Consider the following 19,244-nt stretch of genomic DNA (forward strand, 5'->3'; position numbering starts at 1 on the left):
TTATTTTCAGCGTATATATAGTTTGAAATAAAGCCCGAAACAACTGCCAAGAGGGTGAATCGGCCTACTTTCCTGACAAAAGAATTACAAATTTCGAGTAGATAATAAATTAAGATATACCCCAAATTATTTGGGACTGAAGCATTGTTGTTGGAGTTAAGCAACAAATTGATTTGAGATTATCTTAATTCATCTGGTTCTATTCCTTCAAGGTCTTATAATTATATTGCACGGACAATTCATGTAGATCAATCTTTAGTATGACTTGCTCTAAAATTATGATCATAGTGTTGGACATAAAACTTCACTTTTTCTTATCCAAGTTGCTCATATTTGTATCAGTCGCTCCAAGAGATGATGCCAAATAAATAAATAAACTAATACCATACATGATACTGTGTTTTACAGAGCTCTAGCTTGTTAGGTTTTACAAAAGTTACAAGAAAAAAATGGATGAATTTCATTCTCCATACTAATTTCTGTTACAATATCAAAAAGTTAAAAAGAAAAGAGATTCACCATTTGTAAGAATCCTCTTACCCTTCCCTCCTTCCCCACTATCCGCACCAGCTCTTACTAAAACGTAATAGCTCTTCCTGTTACTCCCTACCTAATCTGCTGGTTGAAGTTAAAGCTACTTAATTTGCCTCTTTTCTAGTGAGTGCTTGTCTGGAGAGAAATATGAGATGTCTGATTCGACTGTGTGAAAGGCCGATGATATACAGGCAGGTGCATGTGAGATTTGCCTGATTATTTTCTCACTTACCAGAGGAAATAACCACAAAAACATCATCAAGGGACCACTTGCGTTGCTCTGACTTGCCTGCTGGGTTAATCACAGCACGCTCTGCAGCTGCAAGGCGGTATCCAATCACTATCTCTTGTCTTTGACGACCCCTTCTCATGATATCAGTGAAGCAGAGTTCTTCCTGGTCATACAGATAGAACTCTGCTGGCTTAATGCATAATTCATTTCCCTGTATTTGATAAATGCAGTCAGATAAAATTGATCCGGACACAGAACTAAATGTAAACTCAGTAAACAAAGTGCTTTATAGCTGTAGCTTCAACCAGGAAGGTTAGAACGTCCAAGCTGTGAAGATCTCTTCTCCAACCCACCCATCCCCCCCCCCCCGGTCAAAACCCGGCTCTGTCATGATGAATATGAGAGGAAAGACTGGCTTGTCCCGTATCAGCTAGAAGTAAATGCATCCTAGTAGAATACTCCGCTGAATGCCATGCCTTGCCATCCCACCACAATTTAGCTCATCATTCACTTAAATGTTTTTTTCATACACATTCTATTCTTGAAAAAATCAAGTGATAATACATACAAAATCCTACACTATATTAAAGCATGCATTCAGAATATGAGTAAATAAAGGGAAAAACAAATACCTCTTCCGCAAACAATTCTTCTAGCACACGATTAATCTGTTTGTCTTCTGCTACCATTGCAAGTGCCATGCTCACCAGTTCATTTGATAGCACGTAATCGCTTATTCTAGAGACTGAAACAAGATTTCTTGTCCTAGAATCCAATATCTCACTTATTATTATTGATCTGTCTGACGCCTGCTGCATTTCACGAATCCAGGAGCTCTGAGAAAACACAGAATGCCGTAGAGGAATCGACCTAGAATCTTTATTAGGAAGACGCTTCGACTGCATTAAATAACAATTCAGCAATTTCAATCACTATTTGAGGATTAACGACATCAATCTTAGTACTGTGACCCATTTTGACATGGGAAACAAAAAACAATTAGGCCAGAGGAAGAGGAAGTCGGGATCATTAGCACTGAAGGGGAGAAAGGAAAAAGGAAGCGAAGAGAAATTGAAGATGGCGAAAAGAAAAAGCTGCACATTAATAGCGCAAACAAGAAATGTTTCTCAAAAACAAATACTCCAGTGAAGAAGAAAACTTTGGTTATATGCCTCAATTAAAAGTTAGCAACAATGACCTGGATATCTCGGATGAGGAGGAGGGTAGCAAGAGACCGTGAATCAGAGTGAACAATGGAGTCTTCAACAGATTCATCTGCAAGAATCAGAATCTATTCTCTTAGAGTTAGTAAACGGTGAATCAACAAAAACATGAATTAATATGCCAATATACTATCATCTGATATCAGTTTAAATCGAAATGATTCTCGTCTTTGCTTTTGCTACACAAAGGAAAATCAAGAGCAACTAGCCCACTGCATTCAGATCCTTATTCACAAGATAACGCCAAACATCTTGCTTGAATTGGGAAGTGTGTAAAATTACTAAAAAGATTCACCAACAATCTAGCACTAGGCTACATCAAATCCAGAAATATTATTTTTTTCCAAGAAAATTTAAAATAAATACACATCTTTCATGCAACCAAACATGATCATGTTTTCTTCCAACCTTATTTGAGAAATGACCTTCATTTAATATTTTTCCAGTTTTTCTTTTAGGAGATAATCAAAGATCTCAAAGTATGAGCACAACTTGAACTTACCGAATCAAATGTCTCCAAAGGAAGACCCTCCAAATGACGTCTAATCACTGCATTTCCCACATGATGGACAAGTTTAATGTTCTCCAGTCCTGAGATATCAAGGCCCCCATCAGTCAACTTCCTTTCTCTATCTTTCTCGGCAACCTCATTAAGCATCCATAATTCAGACCCTGGAGCCAATAATGCCTCTAGCACCTAACAAACAAGAAATGTGCAGAAGCCTGTGAAACTCATGAATAGTATCTATCTCACTGTTTAGGATTGAAACAATGTAGTTGATTCTTAAAAAGCTTCGAACACAAAAGTTCCAATGCTGAGATTTTTAAAGATGGCATTAAAAGTTAACTCGAAATTTTAAAAAAAAAAACAAATGTTCAGCCAAAGGAATATCTGTTTTCTCAAACTATTGTGTAAAGTATACCGGATAAAAGAGATGCTGACAAGAAAAGGGAATAACTAGAGAGTTTCATAGCAATTTGGAGTGGCAATTATCAAGCACCTAAAAACAAAGAGTAACCTAGATGATATCCAAGGGCATGTAGCAGGAATTCTCCACATCAACTGGAAAGAATAGTAGGGCCAAAACTGAAATGTACCACTTCGAAACTGCAAATGAAAGTTTGTTTTTTTGGTACAATTTATTTCCGAGTGTCAGAAAAAAAGAAAAAAAAAAGAGGGACCCTATTTTGAGAGAGCAGATGAACACTACATCAAGCCACAACGTCCCATCTGAAAACAAAGGAGCATTTAATCCATCTATTAAGAAAACTGACCCTAGGCTTAACTTAAACACAAAAGCAAGCTCATGAGGCGTGAGGATTGCCCAAAATCATATAAGGAGACAAATCATTTCCTTGACTAACGTGGACATTTTAACACCACCGACACCCAAGTCTGGACATCTGGAACATGAAGAATATAACATGGGGACCAAACATTGGCAAAACCAAGAATAACAGTGGGTATGGATCTGGTACCATGTTTTAAGAAATGGACATCGGGCCTCACTAAACCCATTCCCACAACCAATGTAGGACATTCTAATATCATTGATTAGCTTACTAAGTTGAGATCAAACTGAGTCAATCTAAAACGAAGACCTACAAAAGTTCAGATGTACTAAGGGGTCAATTTATTGATGGTATTGGAATAATTAATCCCAACATAAAATCTCTCGTAAGATAGTACATCACGTATACAAATAAATATGTAGTGTCTGATTGGCGGTATTAAATAATACCCACATTGAATCATTTTTTTGAGACTGATACCCACATTGATTTCTGCGACAATCTATATACTACTTCTGTCCCAACCTATGTGACGTTTTTTTCCTTTTTAGTCCATCCCAAAAAGAATGACAACTTTCTATATTTAGAAATAATTTTACTTTAAATTTCTCATCTTACCCTAAATAAGATGATTTACAGTCACACAAATGTCCATGGCTTGTTTTAGACCACAAGTTTGAAAAGTTTTTCTTTCTTTCATAAACTCTGTGCCAGTCAAATATCATCACATAAAATGGAAGGGAGGAAGAAAGTTTTTCTTTCTTTCATAAACTCTGTGCCAGTCAAATATCATCACATAAAATGGAAGGGAGGAAGTATTATTTTTTCGGTGATAGAATGTGGAATAAGAATACGTGTATTAACAATGCACTAACTAAACTATGTCAAGACAAAAATGTCCTTTAAAAGTAATTCATGTATAACAATTTCTTAATTATTGATCATTGCAGGACAATCTTTTCATTACTAATCACTGCATTATAATTCCAACATAACTAATATGCGAAGAAAACGCCTCATAAAGGCGCTACACCATGATTCCAGGGGATGAAGTCAACCCCCAACCCCCACAAAAGAATCCCTTCAATTAAGCACTGGTAAACCTTGAGAACCTATTAAAAACCTGTAATAGTGCAGCGTGCTAGGACTTATTCCAAGATATAGGTCAGATTTGGAATCAATGTCAATCAGATCAATAAAGGATTGTATACTCTTAGACAACCTTTTTCCCCACTATGAGGTTATGGAAGAACATGTTGCTTGACGTAAATTCCTAGATCTTCTTACTCAACATATTTAGAATGAAAAAGGGAGGGGAACAACCCCCCTCACCCCACCCCCCACCCCCAAGACACACACACACACAGAGAGAGAGACAGGAGGAATGGGCAATCAAGATGTAGGTATGTAAACTGTACCATAATCATATCGTCAATATCACGTCTCCAACCACAGAATAAGATTCTTTCTGGATATTTTGGAGGATCAGCAATCCTAGGGAATAGGCCTTTATTTACCTGCAAAAAGCAAGTCACTATATAAGTAAATACAAAAACTGAGCCAGTATCAACCATGCATTAGTTGAAATATCACCAAACAAGGATCACAAATAGTGAACTATGGAAGAGAGCAACCAATACATTCACAAAATACAAATATACAAGTAATTGTGATAAGCGACCCCATTCTTGTCTTTGTTTTCTTATTTAAAGAACCATCAATTATATTGCCTAACAGAGTGACAAATAGAACTAATGTAATGTTATACCGCTATCTCTTGCTCACACAAGATAAGTACCTTAAGTTCAGAAAAGGAAGGAACTAGAATACAGCACTCAATTGATTTTGAAAGCAAGGATAGTCAACCCTAGTAAAAATTCTTAGGTAGTAAACAAGTTCCTATATATAATCTTTGTAAAACTTCTGCCGGAAGAAACTCCTTTATCCTATTTTAGCTTACAGGGACCACCAACATCAGAGCAGGCTTAGCAGATATAATCTCCAAGAATATTGAGAGGGGTGTGACCTAATATCATGCAAATATTTATGCAATAACAGTGGTGTATTTCATCTTCATTTTTGCCATATTTTACGGTTATCATGCTTTACCAGAACCGCCAAACTATGGTAAAGGAACCAATTAACGTCACTAGAGCAAAAAACTTTAAGCTTTGTTGTCATTGTTAGAATAGTTATGTGAATATATGTAATCAGTGTTTTAAAAGGTGCGGGCGTAAGGCGGGGCGTTTTACATATGCCTCAGCGAGGCGTAAGCCCTATGGGTATTTAATTTTTAATATATTTTAAAAAATACTATAATTACAGTAAATATTTATAAACAGATAAAATTGCATAAAAATTGAAGAAAACTATAAATATGCGAAAAATATATATATAGATGTGCTACATCCCCACAAAAACTAGTCAAAACAATCTATTATACGCTACTTACAAGCACAAGTAACATGAGTCGAAAAGAATAAAGTTTTCTACATGGAGGAACAAAAATGATGACTCACTTGCAATTTTTTGAACTTTGAACTTGCTGCTACGAAGGAGAATGGAGTTCTCTTTGTATTTGTAAAAAACAAAAATTGAATATACGTTGCTTTGGAGTGATATTAGCAGACTAGCGAACAAGATAAAGAATTGGGAAAGGCCATAAATTAGGGCTTCAATCAATAAAAAGGTCTTGACTTTTAAATTTAATACATTTCAGTTCCTTTTTAAACTTTTGAGTAATTACAAGCTGACTTTTGAGAATTTGAGTATATATTGAAGGACTTATTCAACAAATTTTGTTTTAATTTGAAAAAGTCTCTACGCCTCACTGCAAAAATGCGCCTCAAACGCCCGGGCGTACGCCTCTTGAGACTTTCGCCCACACCATCACCTCGGGGCATTTTTGGGGGCCTCGCCTCAGGGCTTGCCCCGAAAACGCCTTTTAAAACACTGCAGGTAATTAGTCCTAGTCCCTTATGTAATAGGAATAGATTATATGTTATGTATACATATAAATAGGGCTCATTGTAACATAGAATATCAATAATAGATTTTTCTCCCTGCATTCTCATATGGTATCAGAGCATCGGTGAGAAAAGATCGATGTGCGTCATTCCAACGACATCCAGGAAGAAAGAACTCAGTCACCGTGCAATTTTCCGGTGACCTAAGTGATTGATTGCGTCAAAGTCACTATTTATTAGTGTTGTGCAAAATCCAACACCACCACAAGGTTCCCAAGAGATCTGACCAAACCCCAGAAAGATTCTCCGGAAAATACTCATCCACGCGCCCCCACGCGCCTGTCGGAGATCTCTTTCCGGTGGCGCGTCTGTCACACGCGTTGGCGCGTGTGGCCTGTTCCAATCAGATTTTGAAAAACTTTCTTTTGAACAATATGATCGCCTAGTAATTCTGAGTCTACCTATACCTTTTTCTTTTTATTCCGATCACTTTGAGATTTTCCAGCGACTACATTGGTTTTCCGGCGGCTAGAGTGATTTTTTCGACGAAGGTTCTTTTAGACAGATTACTCGGGAGGTTATTCCGAGTTCCTTCATTCAAGTTTCATCAGATTCCGACAAATTTTTTTATTTTCCGGCGAGTGGACAGTGTTTTCTCAAAAAAATTTAAAAAAAAAAAAAAAAGTTTTCTGATTTGGCATTCCAAGGTTAATGATACAACTTTTTATCAAGAATTTGAGAAATTGGTTGTAGAAAAATGAAATCCAATACTATGAACAGTTGGATGGTTTCTCGACCAGATTATATTGAGTTCCTTCAGTACAAAGCATGCAAACAGACATCTTCAGGGATAGGTTCCACTGTTCAAACAGATAGTAGCGTGATTGTTTCCCAATCTTCAACCTCTGAGTCTTGGGTCATTGATACAGGTGCATCTGATCATATTTCTGGTAACAAATCTCTTTTCACTACTATTTCATGTTCTCAATCTCTCCCAACAGTCACAATGGTCAAAGGGTCTCAAACCATGGCAACTGGAATAGGTCAAGCAAGTCCACTTCCTTCCTTACCTTTAGAATCAAGTTTCATTCTCTGTCATGTTTCCCCAATAACCTTTGTTCTCTCTTCCACCCCGTGTCTTTGGGAGCATGTGTTTTGTTCATAACCTTACTTCAGGAAAAGATAAGTTAGCTCTTCGTGCTCTTAAGTGCGTATTTCTGGGTTACTCGAGAACGCTAGACATCGATGTTATTCTCCTTACCTCCAGCAGTACCTTATGTCTGTTGATGTTACTTTCTTTGAAACCTAATCATACTTCACAGGTCCAGGTAATCACTTAGATATTTCTGATGTGCTACCAGTTCCATCTTTTGGAGATTCAGGCACTATCTCCCATTCATCTTCCTCTATAGCTTCAGTTGCAGCTCCACCACTTATAGCTCCAGTGACACCACCTAGTCCAGTTCAACCTTCTACAGCTCCACCACTCCTGACTTATCATCGTCGTCCGCGCCCAGCATCAGGTCCAGCTGATTCACGTCCTGCACCTGACCCTGCTAATACTGCGGACTTGTCTCCTCTTAGTCAACCGATTGCACTAAGAAAAGGTATACGGTCCACACTTAATCGTAATCCCTATTACGTAGGTTTAAGTTACCATCGCCTGTCATCACCCCATTTTGCATTTGTATCATCATTGTCCTTTGTTTCCATCCCTAAGTCTACAAGTGAAGAACTGTCTCATCCAGGGTGACGACGGGCTATGATTGACGAGATGTTTGCTTTACATACGAGTGGTATTTGGGAGCTTGTTTCTCTTCCTTCGGGTAAATCGACTATTGGTTGTCGTTGGGTGTATGCAGTCAAAGTTGGTCCAAATGGCCAGGTTGATCGACTTAAGGCTTGTCTTGTTACCAAAGGGTATACTCAGATATTTGGGCTCGATTACAGTGATACTTTCTCTCTCGCGGCTAAAATAGCATCAGTCCGCCTTTTTCTATTCATGGATGTTGTTCGCCATTGGCCTCTCTATCAGTTGGACATTAAAAATGCATTTCTTCACGGTGATCTTGAGGATGAGGTTTATATGGAGCAACCACCTGGTTTTGTTGCTCATGGGGAGTCTAGTGGCCTTGTATGTCGGTTGCGTCGGTCCCTCTATGGTCTAAAGCAGTCTCCTCGAGCCTGGTTTGGTAAGTTCAGCACAGTTATTCAGGAGTTTGGCATGACTCGTAGTGAAGCTGATCACTTCGTGTTTTATCGACACTCTGCTTCAAATCTCTGTATTTATCTGGTCGTTTATGTTGACGATATTGTTATTACCAGCAATGATCAGGATGGTATTACTAAGTTGAAGTAACATCTCTTTTAGCACTTTCAGACTAAGGATCTGGGCAGATTAAAGTATTTTCTGGGTATTGAGGTCGCTTAGTCTAGCTCAGGTATTGTGATCTCACAACGGAAGTATGCCTTAGACATTCTTGAGGTGACAGGTTGTAGACCTGTTGACACTCCGATGGATCCAAATTCTAAACTTCTGCCAGGACAGGGGGAGCCTCTTAGCGATCCTGCAAGTTATAGGCGGCTGGTTGGTTGGTACCTCACGGTGACTAGACCTGACATTTCCTTTCCTGTAAGTGTTGTGAGTCAGTTTATGCATTCTCCCCGTGAGTCATTGGGATGCAGTTGTCCGCATTCTTCAGTATATAAAATCAGCTCCAGGCAAAGGTTTATTGTTTGAGGATCGAGGCCATGAGGAGATCGTTGGATACTCAGATGCTGATTAGGCAAGATCACCTTCTTATAGACGTTCTACGTCTGGATATTGTGTCTTAGTAGGAGGTAATTTGGTTTTTTGAAAGTAAGGGTGGACGTTCAGTACTTCAGTATGGTATTTAAAAACTACGGTTCGGTACTTCGGTATTCGGTATATTAATTATGCATACCAAATACCGTACCAAAATAATTTGTCACGGTTCGGTATCTTCTTGTTTGGTTCGATAACGTTTCAGTACGGTTCGGTATCGTACCATGTCTTTGTGAACTAAACAATGTTGAACTACTGAACTCCAATTCATTAGAAAATTTCTAATTACGTGAAAATGAGTATAGCAGCAACAAAATGTGAGCAATACCTTCACTTCTTCTAATAATTTCTAATAGAAATCACTACATGAGCTTAGCAATTGAATGTGAGTAGTTCCTTTACTTCTAATAAGTTATAATAGAAATCACATCATTAGAAAATTTCTAATAAACTGAAAAATGAACATAGAAGCAACAGATGTGAGAAGTTCTTTACTTTTCTAATAAATTCGGGAGAAATTCAAAAATAGCTAAATTTACAAGTGGTAATTGAAAAATAGCCACAGCTTCAAAAGTAATCGAAATTTAGCCACTTTTTATGTAAAGATAAATCTGAACGAAAACACTGTTCAAAATCCGAAAAATATTCCAGCATAATATACTGGAACTCTAGTATATTATACTGGAAGTTCATACACAAGTGCTCCAATCTCCAGTATATTATGCTGGAACTTTCTGCGTGTTGGAGTTCCAGCATAATATGCTGGAAGTTCATACACATGTGTATCAATCTCCAGTATATTATGTTGGGCCGGTCCGTGTTGCAGTAAAATAGTAGCTATTTTTCAATGACTTTGCAAGCGCTAGCTATTTTTGAATTACCGTTTCGAAAACTGGCTAGCTCGTGCTATTTTTACAATAAATTCTAATGTTAGGTTGGGGCGTTGGGCTTAGTCTTAGTAGGATTTTGGGCTGGAAATTGATAACTTGGGTTGGGCAATGAAGGAAGGTGTACTTAAATAATTCGGTATTTCGGTATACCGAAATATCGAAACCTCAATACCGAGGACTGTACCGAAATACCGAATAACTAAAAATCCTATACCGAAGTAGTACCGAAATACCGAATAAACCGATACCAAAATACCGAATTAATTCGGTCCGGTTCGGAATTCGATTTTTCGGCTTTTATGCCTACCCCTACTTGGAAGAGCAAGAAATAGAATGTGATTGCTCGGTCTAGTGCAGAAGCAGAATATCGAGCAATGGCTATGGCGACATGTGAGCTAATTTGGATCAAATAGTTGCTCAAGGAGTTGAAATTTGGTGAGATAAGCCAGATGAAACTTGTGTGTGATAATCAAGTTGCTCTTCATATTGCATCAAATCTAGTATTCCATAAGAGAACTAAACACATTGAGATTGACTGTCACTTTGTCAGAGAAAAGATACTCTCGGGAGATATTGCTACAAAGTTTGTGAAGTCGAATGATCAACTTGCAGATATTTTCACCAAGTCCCTCACTGGTCCTCGTATTAGCTACATATGTAACAAGCTCGGTACATATGATTTATATGCACCAGCTTGAGGGGGGGTGTTAGAATAGTTATGTGAATATATGTAATTAGTCCTAGTCCCTTATGTAATAGGAGTAGGTTATGTGTTATGTATACATATAAATAGGGCTCATTGTAACATAGAATATCAATAATAGATTTTTCTCCCGTGCACTCTCACAGTCAAGAGCCTCATGCTAGAAACCTATGTTGCAGGGACTCGTCAAAATCCCTGTTGACCCGCACACGTGTCGACACGACATGGGCGTGGGTGTGGGATCCACGTCAGATTTGGTCAGCTTATCTTGGGTGCTTTGACTACATCTATGATCAAGAAGTATAGATTGATTGGATATTTGGTTTGTTTTTTGGGTTTATGTCATATATATGTATATATACATATATATATACATACATACAAACAAAATAAGAGAATCTTTTGCTATTACACGAGATATCTTATGAATAAAGTATTAGGTTTTTATAAAGAATTAACTTTTATTAAATTGAGTTCCATAACTTTAATTAATCGAAATATATACTTTATATATCGAAATAAACATTTATTGGTTGTATCCCAGCACCCGTATCCATAGTTGGATCCATAACCCACCCACCCTACCCACCCCAAATCCTAAATTTATGCGATAAAGAATCCGACCTCTAGATCCACCTGTATCAGATACCCATAACAGAGTCCGAGCAACATAGCTAGAAACTCTAAACAAAATCCAGAAAATGTCAAACTTGTTTCTGGTCAAAGGATGCTCTTGGAAGATCCTGGCAGATACCGAAGATTGGTCGGTGAACTAAATTACCTCACAATTACACGGCCAGATATTTCATTATTTCATTTGCAGTACGTGTCATCAGTCAATTCCTCCAAGCCCTGTGTAAAGGTTATTGGGATGCAGTAATTTGTATCCTCATATACATCAAAGGAGCTCTAGGACAAGGATTGTTATATGAAGCAAGAGTCAATTAGACATTTTTTTAGGAACAATTCCTCACAATAAAGACGAGTCAATTAGACATTGTTGGATATATTCTGATGACGGCTGGGTCGGTTCTCTTTATTGTATCATGAGTAAAGGAAACCTAGTCTCTTGGAAAAGTAAAAAAGCAAGATCTAGTGCGGAAGTGGAATTTCGAGCTATGGCTCTTGCTACATGTGAGCTTATCCGGTTAAAACAACTTCTCCAAGATTTAAGGTGTGTAGAAGTCAAGCATATGAAGCTAATGTGCTATGATCAAGCTGCTCTTCTCATTGCCTCAAATCCTGTTTTTCATAGAGGTCAAAACATACAGAAGTGGCCTATCATTTCATTATACAGAAGATCGAGTTTGGATGCATAGCCACCAGCTCTGTTGGCTTGAATGATCAGTTGGCAGATGTTCATACTAATCCTTTAGAGGACCCTGGAATGAATACATTTGTAACAAGCTTGGAGCTTATGATATGTACACTCCAGCTTGAGGGGGAGTGTTAAGATATTTGATGATTAGCATTAAATCAGGATGATTTGACTATTGATTTAGGGATTTGAGTAGGGTTTTTATTTTGTATTTATATGCTGACCAAATACGTGTACATTGTAATTGCTATAAATTCCCTATCAAGCTTAATTGAATAATCAACCTTCTCCATTCTCACATTCTCCCTTCTCCTTCTCCTAAAAGAACAGTAACTAAGTTTGTAAAGCCAAATGACGAGTGTGATCACATATCCATCAAATCCCTCACCATTCCACGGACCTATTACATATGTAATAAATTAGGAACATAAGACGTGTACACCAACTCGCATGGAAGTGTTAGAAACTTAACTCGCATGGAAGTGTTAGAAACTTAGTGAAATATGTATAGATGCAGCATTCTAGAATCAATCCACCGTCAGTTAAGTATATAACATGTGCAATGTATCACACAAATATAAATAAGTGTATCTTGCACTTCATTGTCATCAAGTTTTCCATACAGTTTCTTCTCTCATAATTCCCAATACATCCATGACATTTTAAATGCATAAACAAGAGATCATAAGTAGCATTACTGGCTCAACCAAGACTAAACAACATCACCTGCTTAATTCATAAAATTTAGGCAAACAATAACAGGACATGGAACTCCACATTAGCTGTGAAGAAGCATGAAGAAAGGAGAACAAGATGCAATAGCAAATCAGCAGAAATACTTGCATCTCAAAGTAAAACCAAAAATGTATTTAACTTTTTCGGGCACTAAAGTTAAATATGGAGGTGGATCAGAAAGGTGTAAGAAGGTTTGAGATATTGACCCAAAGAAAAGATTAAAAGGCATTCATCAAAAAGAAAAAATAAATTTAATCACAAAATGCCACAGGAATGCCTGATAACCATCAATTTTAGAGAAGAAAAATACCTCTGGCAAGGGACCTGGTGCATAGGTATCATCATCTTCAGCTATGACAAGGACTTCATCACCTTCTTTTAGAACATATCTATCATCAGGATTTATGATAATCTTCCCCCCATCAGCAGCAACCTTAACTCCACAAGGAATTGCATCTGGAAATGATACCAGTACATCTTCAAAGGGTACACCATCCAATTGAGGCCACCGTTTAATGTAAAATTCTGCATTTTCAAAGCCCAAAATGTCTTCCCAAATCTGCCATATTGGACAACAAAGAGAATTAAACAAGAAAATATGTATTACTCATCCGCAGAGACCAACAGTTACCAATAACAGGATCAAGCTGAAATTGAGAAATCTATACTACTGTGATATGGCAATCAGTAGTTACCTCTATATTATTGTTACTCTACAATGAGTTTTCTCGTGCATATCAGTTGTACATTAAGTGGGGATGTCATGAGGGTATCATTATGGTTTTCCAAAACAATTTGGTAAATGGCTGTGATCGTCTTCCAATTTTTCTGTTCCTCCTGAACAAAGGTGTATCAACTAAACTGTAACTAAGAATAACTAACCTTAATAGTATGCAGATGCAAGTATCAGATCATCATTCATTTGCAGCTTGGAAAGGCATGTTCCCAATAAAGAACTCAACGAAAGAATAACCTTATACTGGATCTTCAGCCCCGAAAAGACGGTGCATCAAATTTCAGGAGCATTAACGGCAGAACAGTATGAAATAGCAATAGAACTATTTATCTAATGACCACATGTAACTGTCAACATGTTTACATCAAAAGCAATCTTGAAAATTTTCTCCTCGCATTTTCTGGGTATATATAGGTAAGGGATTAACAAGGACCTCAACTTCGCCTCTGTAAGCTTAGCATCTATGTGAGCACAGATTGCCGGTCCAAAGCCCAGATAAAGGAGGGTTGTGGTAGGTTACGGCCAGTATAAAACAAGTTAATTTATGAATTTCATAATATTGAACTTGTACTGGAGTGAAACAGGTACAAATGGAGCAAAATGGGTATTGCGGATTACAACAGACCCGAAGTAGTTTGGAAAGTGTCATCATTGTTGTTGTTGTTTCATCAACATGGAACTCAAAGGAAGAGAATTCTTCTGGTCCAACCTTGCAAGTTTTTCAGGAAATTTAAGGCACAAGAGTCTGGATCCGCACTCATTGAATGCAACACTAATGATTATCATTAGCCAATACATACAAGAGGAACCAGAAGGACTACAGCATGTCTAGATGACAACATAAGTGGTACAAAGCTGCCAAAGTGAGCAAGTGAAGACAAATGAAGAAATAATGTAACAGAACTATATATAACTGACCTGAGCAAGGCCAGGCTGCAAAGCGCACTGTATCATCAACCTCCCAATCACATCATGAGCAACAACTGTTTCAATAAGTTCACCACCAACAAGCTTCACTAACGGTTCGTTGTCGAGATCACTCATCTCCACAACAACATGACCTCTCAACCCCTCTCTTACTCCAGTTAGGCTAAGTACAACCCTTAAAGCACGTGCATCACTCTAATAAGAAGAAAAGTTGGAATAGTTAGTCTGAATTATCTGCTCTAAAAGGAAGGAAGATTCATTTGTGAAAAGCACCTGATCAGCATTCTCATCAGATGCTAAGACAATGATTCCACGTGCTTTCGAGACTGAGACCTGCATGTGCCATAGAAGAACAAAAACAAAGAGAAATAACTATAAGAAAGAAGGAATAGAAAGGTTAAGGGGATTAAAGAAGAATATAAGACACTAGTTACTTTTACCTCACAGAGTAAATTAGGAAATTAGGATAATGAGGTAAAGGAAATGCGATTAAAAGATAGGAGGGAGTATCAGGGTCAACAAGGGAAAGAAAAAAGATAGGCTCTCACACCTTTTTCAAGTCAGCAAGTATTAAAGGACTGCCACTTCTGCAGATAACTGAAGTTCCCATGAAGTCAAATTCTAACTTTGCTATGTCCATCTCCATCTCCTCTTTGTCTCTTTCCGCGAGCACAACGACAACACCACCACCAATGCTCTTGTTTGCTATTGCTAGCTGCTTCAAAAGTGACCCCTGTAATAAGAAAATACCTTTACCCCTCTGTGTCATAATCAGAGTCAAAAGTCATGATTAAAGCAGATAATTCCTTCCATCTAGCGAAGGCAACACCAAGTGAAGTTTGCAGCTAACGGAAGCAAATATGTCTGATCTGAAAGCTATTCCAGAAGTATCTCTTTGCTCTTCTCCAGCAAGATCTCTCAAGAACCAATGGTACTATCTTACCTGCAAGCCTACTATTGACGATTTGCAGATCTTCACACTACCGGATAATTGAGAAGGTAATGAGAATTAAAATGCCATTCTTTCTTGTATAAGGTAGGCTTGCTATCTTTTTCCCTTTCGGCATTCTATTATTAAAAGAAAACCAAACCTATATCAAGTCTCTTTTTTTATAAAGTACAGTAATTTTATAAATCAAATCGATATCAAGCCTACTTGATTTTCCTTGCCAAAAGCACCTTTATTCAAGCTTTTCATTTTACTTGTCATGTAGGAAAAGAATTCAGCACTAAAGACCCAGACAGAGAGTTCAATTAACAGCTGAAAACGCCATAACTAGAAGTAAAATGTATTTCTGTAAACAAACTATTATCTATGAAAAATAAATCTCACTAACTTAGATTATATTATTTACAAGTCAATGTAAGATTTGGGTCCAACCATACAGCCTTGTTGCACAGCCATACAGGTGACAATGTGTGTGAGTGTGTGACTGTATATATTTAAATCCAATGATTCATCCGCGTCCCATATGTTTGCATCAAATGGACTGTAAAAAAGATGGATTTGGACCCCACTTTTTTATGGATTATAAATCGACCACACTATAAATCGATTGGACTTCGAATGGATAGAGATTGCGGATTGCCCATATCCAATATACATCAATCCAAATCCAATCTCTATCCTTTTCCAACCCAAATAAAGGCATCTTAGAGCAAAAGCCAGATAGTACCAAAAAGTCACAACATTTTAAGCAAGATACTATAGCTTACCAATTTATCACTCCACCCAAGAATAAGAATGTGATTACTTTCAATCACCTCACTCTTTCCTTTCCGTAAGGAATCCACTTTTTCTGAAATAGCATCTGAAACAAGCCCCAGCATCATAGCAAATATGAGCATGCCTCCTGAGGTTATCAGAACTGAAACTATCCTTGGCCCTGCACCAGCCATATCAGCATGGCTTCCAGAGTCTGCTACGAAGCTCCAAGAAAGCCAAAGAGCTTCAGTAAAGCTGCCATCACCAACGGCATAAAGTGCCAATCCTCCATAACCAATTAGAAAGAGAGTGGCAAAGAGAAGTGCAAGCAGCTTTGCATAAGGGTAAACTGAGAAACACACATCCACCATGTAAGCAATCTTTTTCTTCAATGGAACCTCCTCCTTTTTGGTAGTTTTCCTCTTTAAGAGATCAATTATTCTCGGAAGAGAGTCAAGATATTTGTACAATACAAAAGGAGTAACGAGGATGAAAATCACCATGTACAGAGAAACTATTCTACTGTCAGCATTCCCAAAATACACTAGTGAATTAACTTCTTTTAGCTCCGTGATACCAGCACTGGCAAGATCAACATGGCTACAAACTCTGCGAAGACTAACATTCTCCTCCTGCAAATAAATGATTCCTCACCTTCAACTTTCGTACTGAGAACCAACTATTTAATTACAACAAGAAATCAAGAAATTGAGTAAAATTGAGGGTTTCTTCCAATAAGTAGTGATTCTTTTCTTTATTTTTGGTGATAAGTAGTATTTGTGCTTCTTCCAACAAACAGTAATTGAAAACTACATTTATACTTTGAATGAACACTGGAGGAAAAGACTTCGCGAATTTAGCAGTGTTTGTAGGGAGCATACCTGAAGCTTAGAGACTTCATTCCGCAAATATAATGTGTGAGATACTGATATTGTACAAACAAACTTAAGCTGCAATAAGGGGAAATAATTGGTCAATAACTATAAACAAGAACCATAAACCTAACGCAGAGAGCACAGAAAGGTTTGATATCCAGAGACGGGCAACAAATTCCCATTAACCAAAACATTAAAACATACTACTACACTATCATGGAATCTCTCCTTCCAATTTATAACAATCTTTCCTTTTTGAGACGTCCCAAAATGTTTGACATCATTCCGTTCTAACAGATTTCATACTTTTCAAGAATTCAAATTCACTAAACTCCAAACTAACAATTCAACCATTACTTTAATTGTTTTTCCAACATCATTAACATAATACTACATATAAATCAAACTAACATTTCAAAATAATCCAGTCAAACACAAGATACATAAAATGCGACAACAAGGAAGTACTATGCCACTACGTAAAATTACTACCTCTATCTCAATTTATGTGATGCACTTTTCTTTTTAGTCTGTCCCAAAAAAATACATTTCTATATTTAGAAACATTGTAGCTTTAAACTTCTTATTTTACTATTAATGAGATGATTTATAGCCACACAAATTCACGAGTTTCAAAAGTCTTTCTTTCTTCCTTAAACTTCCTACCCAGTCAAACTGCATATGTAAATCAGGACGCAGGGAGTATTAGATTTCACATTTCTGCAAGTTATTTTGGTTACTTACTGGGGAATTGAACAGAAATGCGAGAAGTCAATAGGAATTAGAATGGGAAAAGCATAAAAACACAAACCAAAAAAAGAATCCAGGAATTGCTATGACCAGAAGCTCTTCGAGCATTAGAGGAGTTAACTGAAGTAGAACACTCTGATGACAAAGCTGAAGAAGAAGCTGGATTCGAGACTTGAATTGACAAAGCATGCAAATCTTTCTCAGCTTTCAGTTTCGGCTTCGGCTTCATCTTCGGCTCAGCCTTAGCTCCACCCCCTTCACTAGTCAAATTCGACGGCATAGACTCGCTACGAGCGGGTAATTTCGACAATTCCAGCTGATTCCTCTGTGATTTGGAAGTTGACTTGAAGTTGACTCTACTCCTAGCAGTATGAGGTCCCAAAAAAGAAGGATAAACGTAGTCACGATCACCAAATCCGAAGTTTGTATCATGAGTCGTAGATGCTGAAGTTGATGTGGAGGTAGAAGAGGCGGAGTAGGTATTAGATTCAGAGGAGAAGCGGGGGGAGGACGGTGAAGTAGAAGAGACACGACGAACGGCGGGGAAAAGTGGGCCCGAGAAGTGGGCGGCGATGGTTTTGGATTTCTTGAGCAACGGAGGTCTCTCCGGCTTGTTAGGGTTTGGACTCGGATTCGGATTTGGAGCTCCATCTCTGTCGGGCATTTGTCCGAATGGAAGAAAAAACTATATAATGAAGAAGCAGGGAGAAGTGGAGAAAAAGGATATTGGAGTGAAGGCAAAAGGGCTAAATGAGTGAAGAAGGAGATGGAGAAGCCATGAGATCACAGAGAGAGAGAGAGAGAGAGAGAGAGAGAAGTCTGGAGGTTATGTTAGTTTATTCTTCTTTTTTCTTTTTCAGTTGGACTTGGAGTGAGCTGAGTTTGTTACGTGTGTGACATATGATATTTTATCTACTGTCTTAAAGTTCTCTTTCCCTTTTTAATTCTTTGAACAAAATATCATTTAATCTTCAGAAATTCCTAAGTTAAAATTTTGGAATATGAACTTTAGAAACCCGTCAAGAGAATATTTTTTGAAATTGTAATTAAATCTTCCAAGTGAAACAGAACACTATTCATAGACCATCAACAATTCAACGATCACCAAAATATAATTGGACTCGATAAAGTTGAAGAACTTACTTATTTTGAATATATTCAAGTTCATGAACTCAATGCTTTATTTGGTGATTATGGAAACAGTTGATTTTTTATTATTTTTTATGTAAGAGCTTTTGACCTTCAATATTTTTTTATGTTTGATTGGCTTCCAAATCTTTCTTCAAACTTCTCCGCCCTATTCTTCATCCTCACCAATCCCCACACACACCACCATACCCACCTACCCTCCCCAATCCTGTCCTACCCTCACCCTAAATAGAAAATTTATTATGAATACTTTCTTTTCATATTGTAAATAAAGTACTTTCTTTTTAATTTCAATAAAATGAATATTTTCTTTCATTTCAACAAAAGATACTTTCTTTTTATGATGTAGAAAAAGTATTTTCTTTCATTTCAACAAAATGAGGTAGTAAAAAGTATTTTCTT

The 19,244-nt window shown here is 37.4% G+C and overlaps 1 protein-coding gene across 3 annotated transcripts; it reads right to left on the reverse strand.

Annotated features, from left to right (window-relative positions):
* Nucleotides 1–355: 355 nt before the first annotated feature.
* LOC104120791 (ion channel DMI1-like) lies at nt 356–18,565 on the reverse strand. 3 transcript variants are annotated; one of them, XR_011409751.1, is made up of 12 exons: nt 17,755–18,565; nt 16,950–17,018; nt 16,080–16,700; nt 14,914–15,096; nt 14,637–14,696; nt 14,355–14,558; nt 13,011–13,259; nt 4,701–4,799; nt 2,492–2,686; nt 1,965–2,041; nt 1,399–1,665; nt 356–977 (listed from the first exon to the last, which is right to left on the reverse strand). XR_011409751.1 is itself a non-coding variant. In XM_033652720.2 (12 exons), exons 1-12 carry the CDS (start codon nt 18,355–18,357, stop codon nt 759–761), a joined length of 2,802 nt encoding a protein of 933 aa, XP_033508611.1. In that variant the 5' UTR covers nt 18,358–18,564; the 3' UTR covers nt 356–758. The 3 variants fall into 3 exon arrangements, 2 of the variants coding, with proteins under 2 accessions (XP_033508611.1, XP_009630932.1); XM_033652720.2 differs by having other exon boundaries at nt 1,965–2,057; nt 17,815–18,564; XM_009632637.4 differs by having other exon boundaries at nt 1,965–2,057; nt 17,755–18,564.
* Nucleotides 18,566–19,244: the final 679 nt, after the last annotated feature.

Source organism: Nicotiana tomentosiformis, chromosome 7 (genome assembly GCF_000390325.3).
Source record: "Nicotiana tomentosiformis chromosome 7, ASM39032v3, whole genome shotgun sequence".
Taxonomy (NCBI): Eukaryota; Viridiplantae; Streptophyta; class Magnoliopsida; order Solanales; family Solanaceae; genus Nicotiana; species Nicotiana tomentosiformis.

Coding starts and splice junctions, on each gene's coding strand:
- LOC104120791 (XM_009632637.4), bottom strand. CDS start 18,357: ATGCCCGACAGAGATGGAGCTCCAAATCCGAATCCGAGTCCAAACCCT. Junction 13,260..14,354: donor TGCAGCCTGGCCTTGCTCAG/GTCAGTTATATA, acceptor CCAATATGGCAG/ATTTGGGAAGACATTTTGGG. Junction 2,687..4,700: donor ATATTGACGATATGATTATG/GTACAGTTTACA, acceptor CTTGTTTGTTAG/GTGCTAGAGGCATTATTGGC.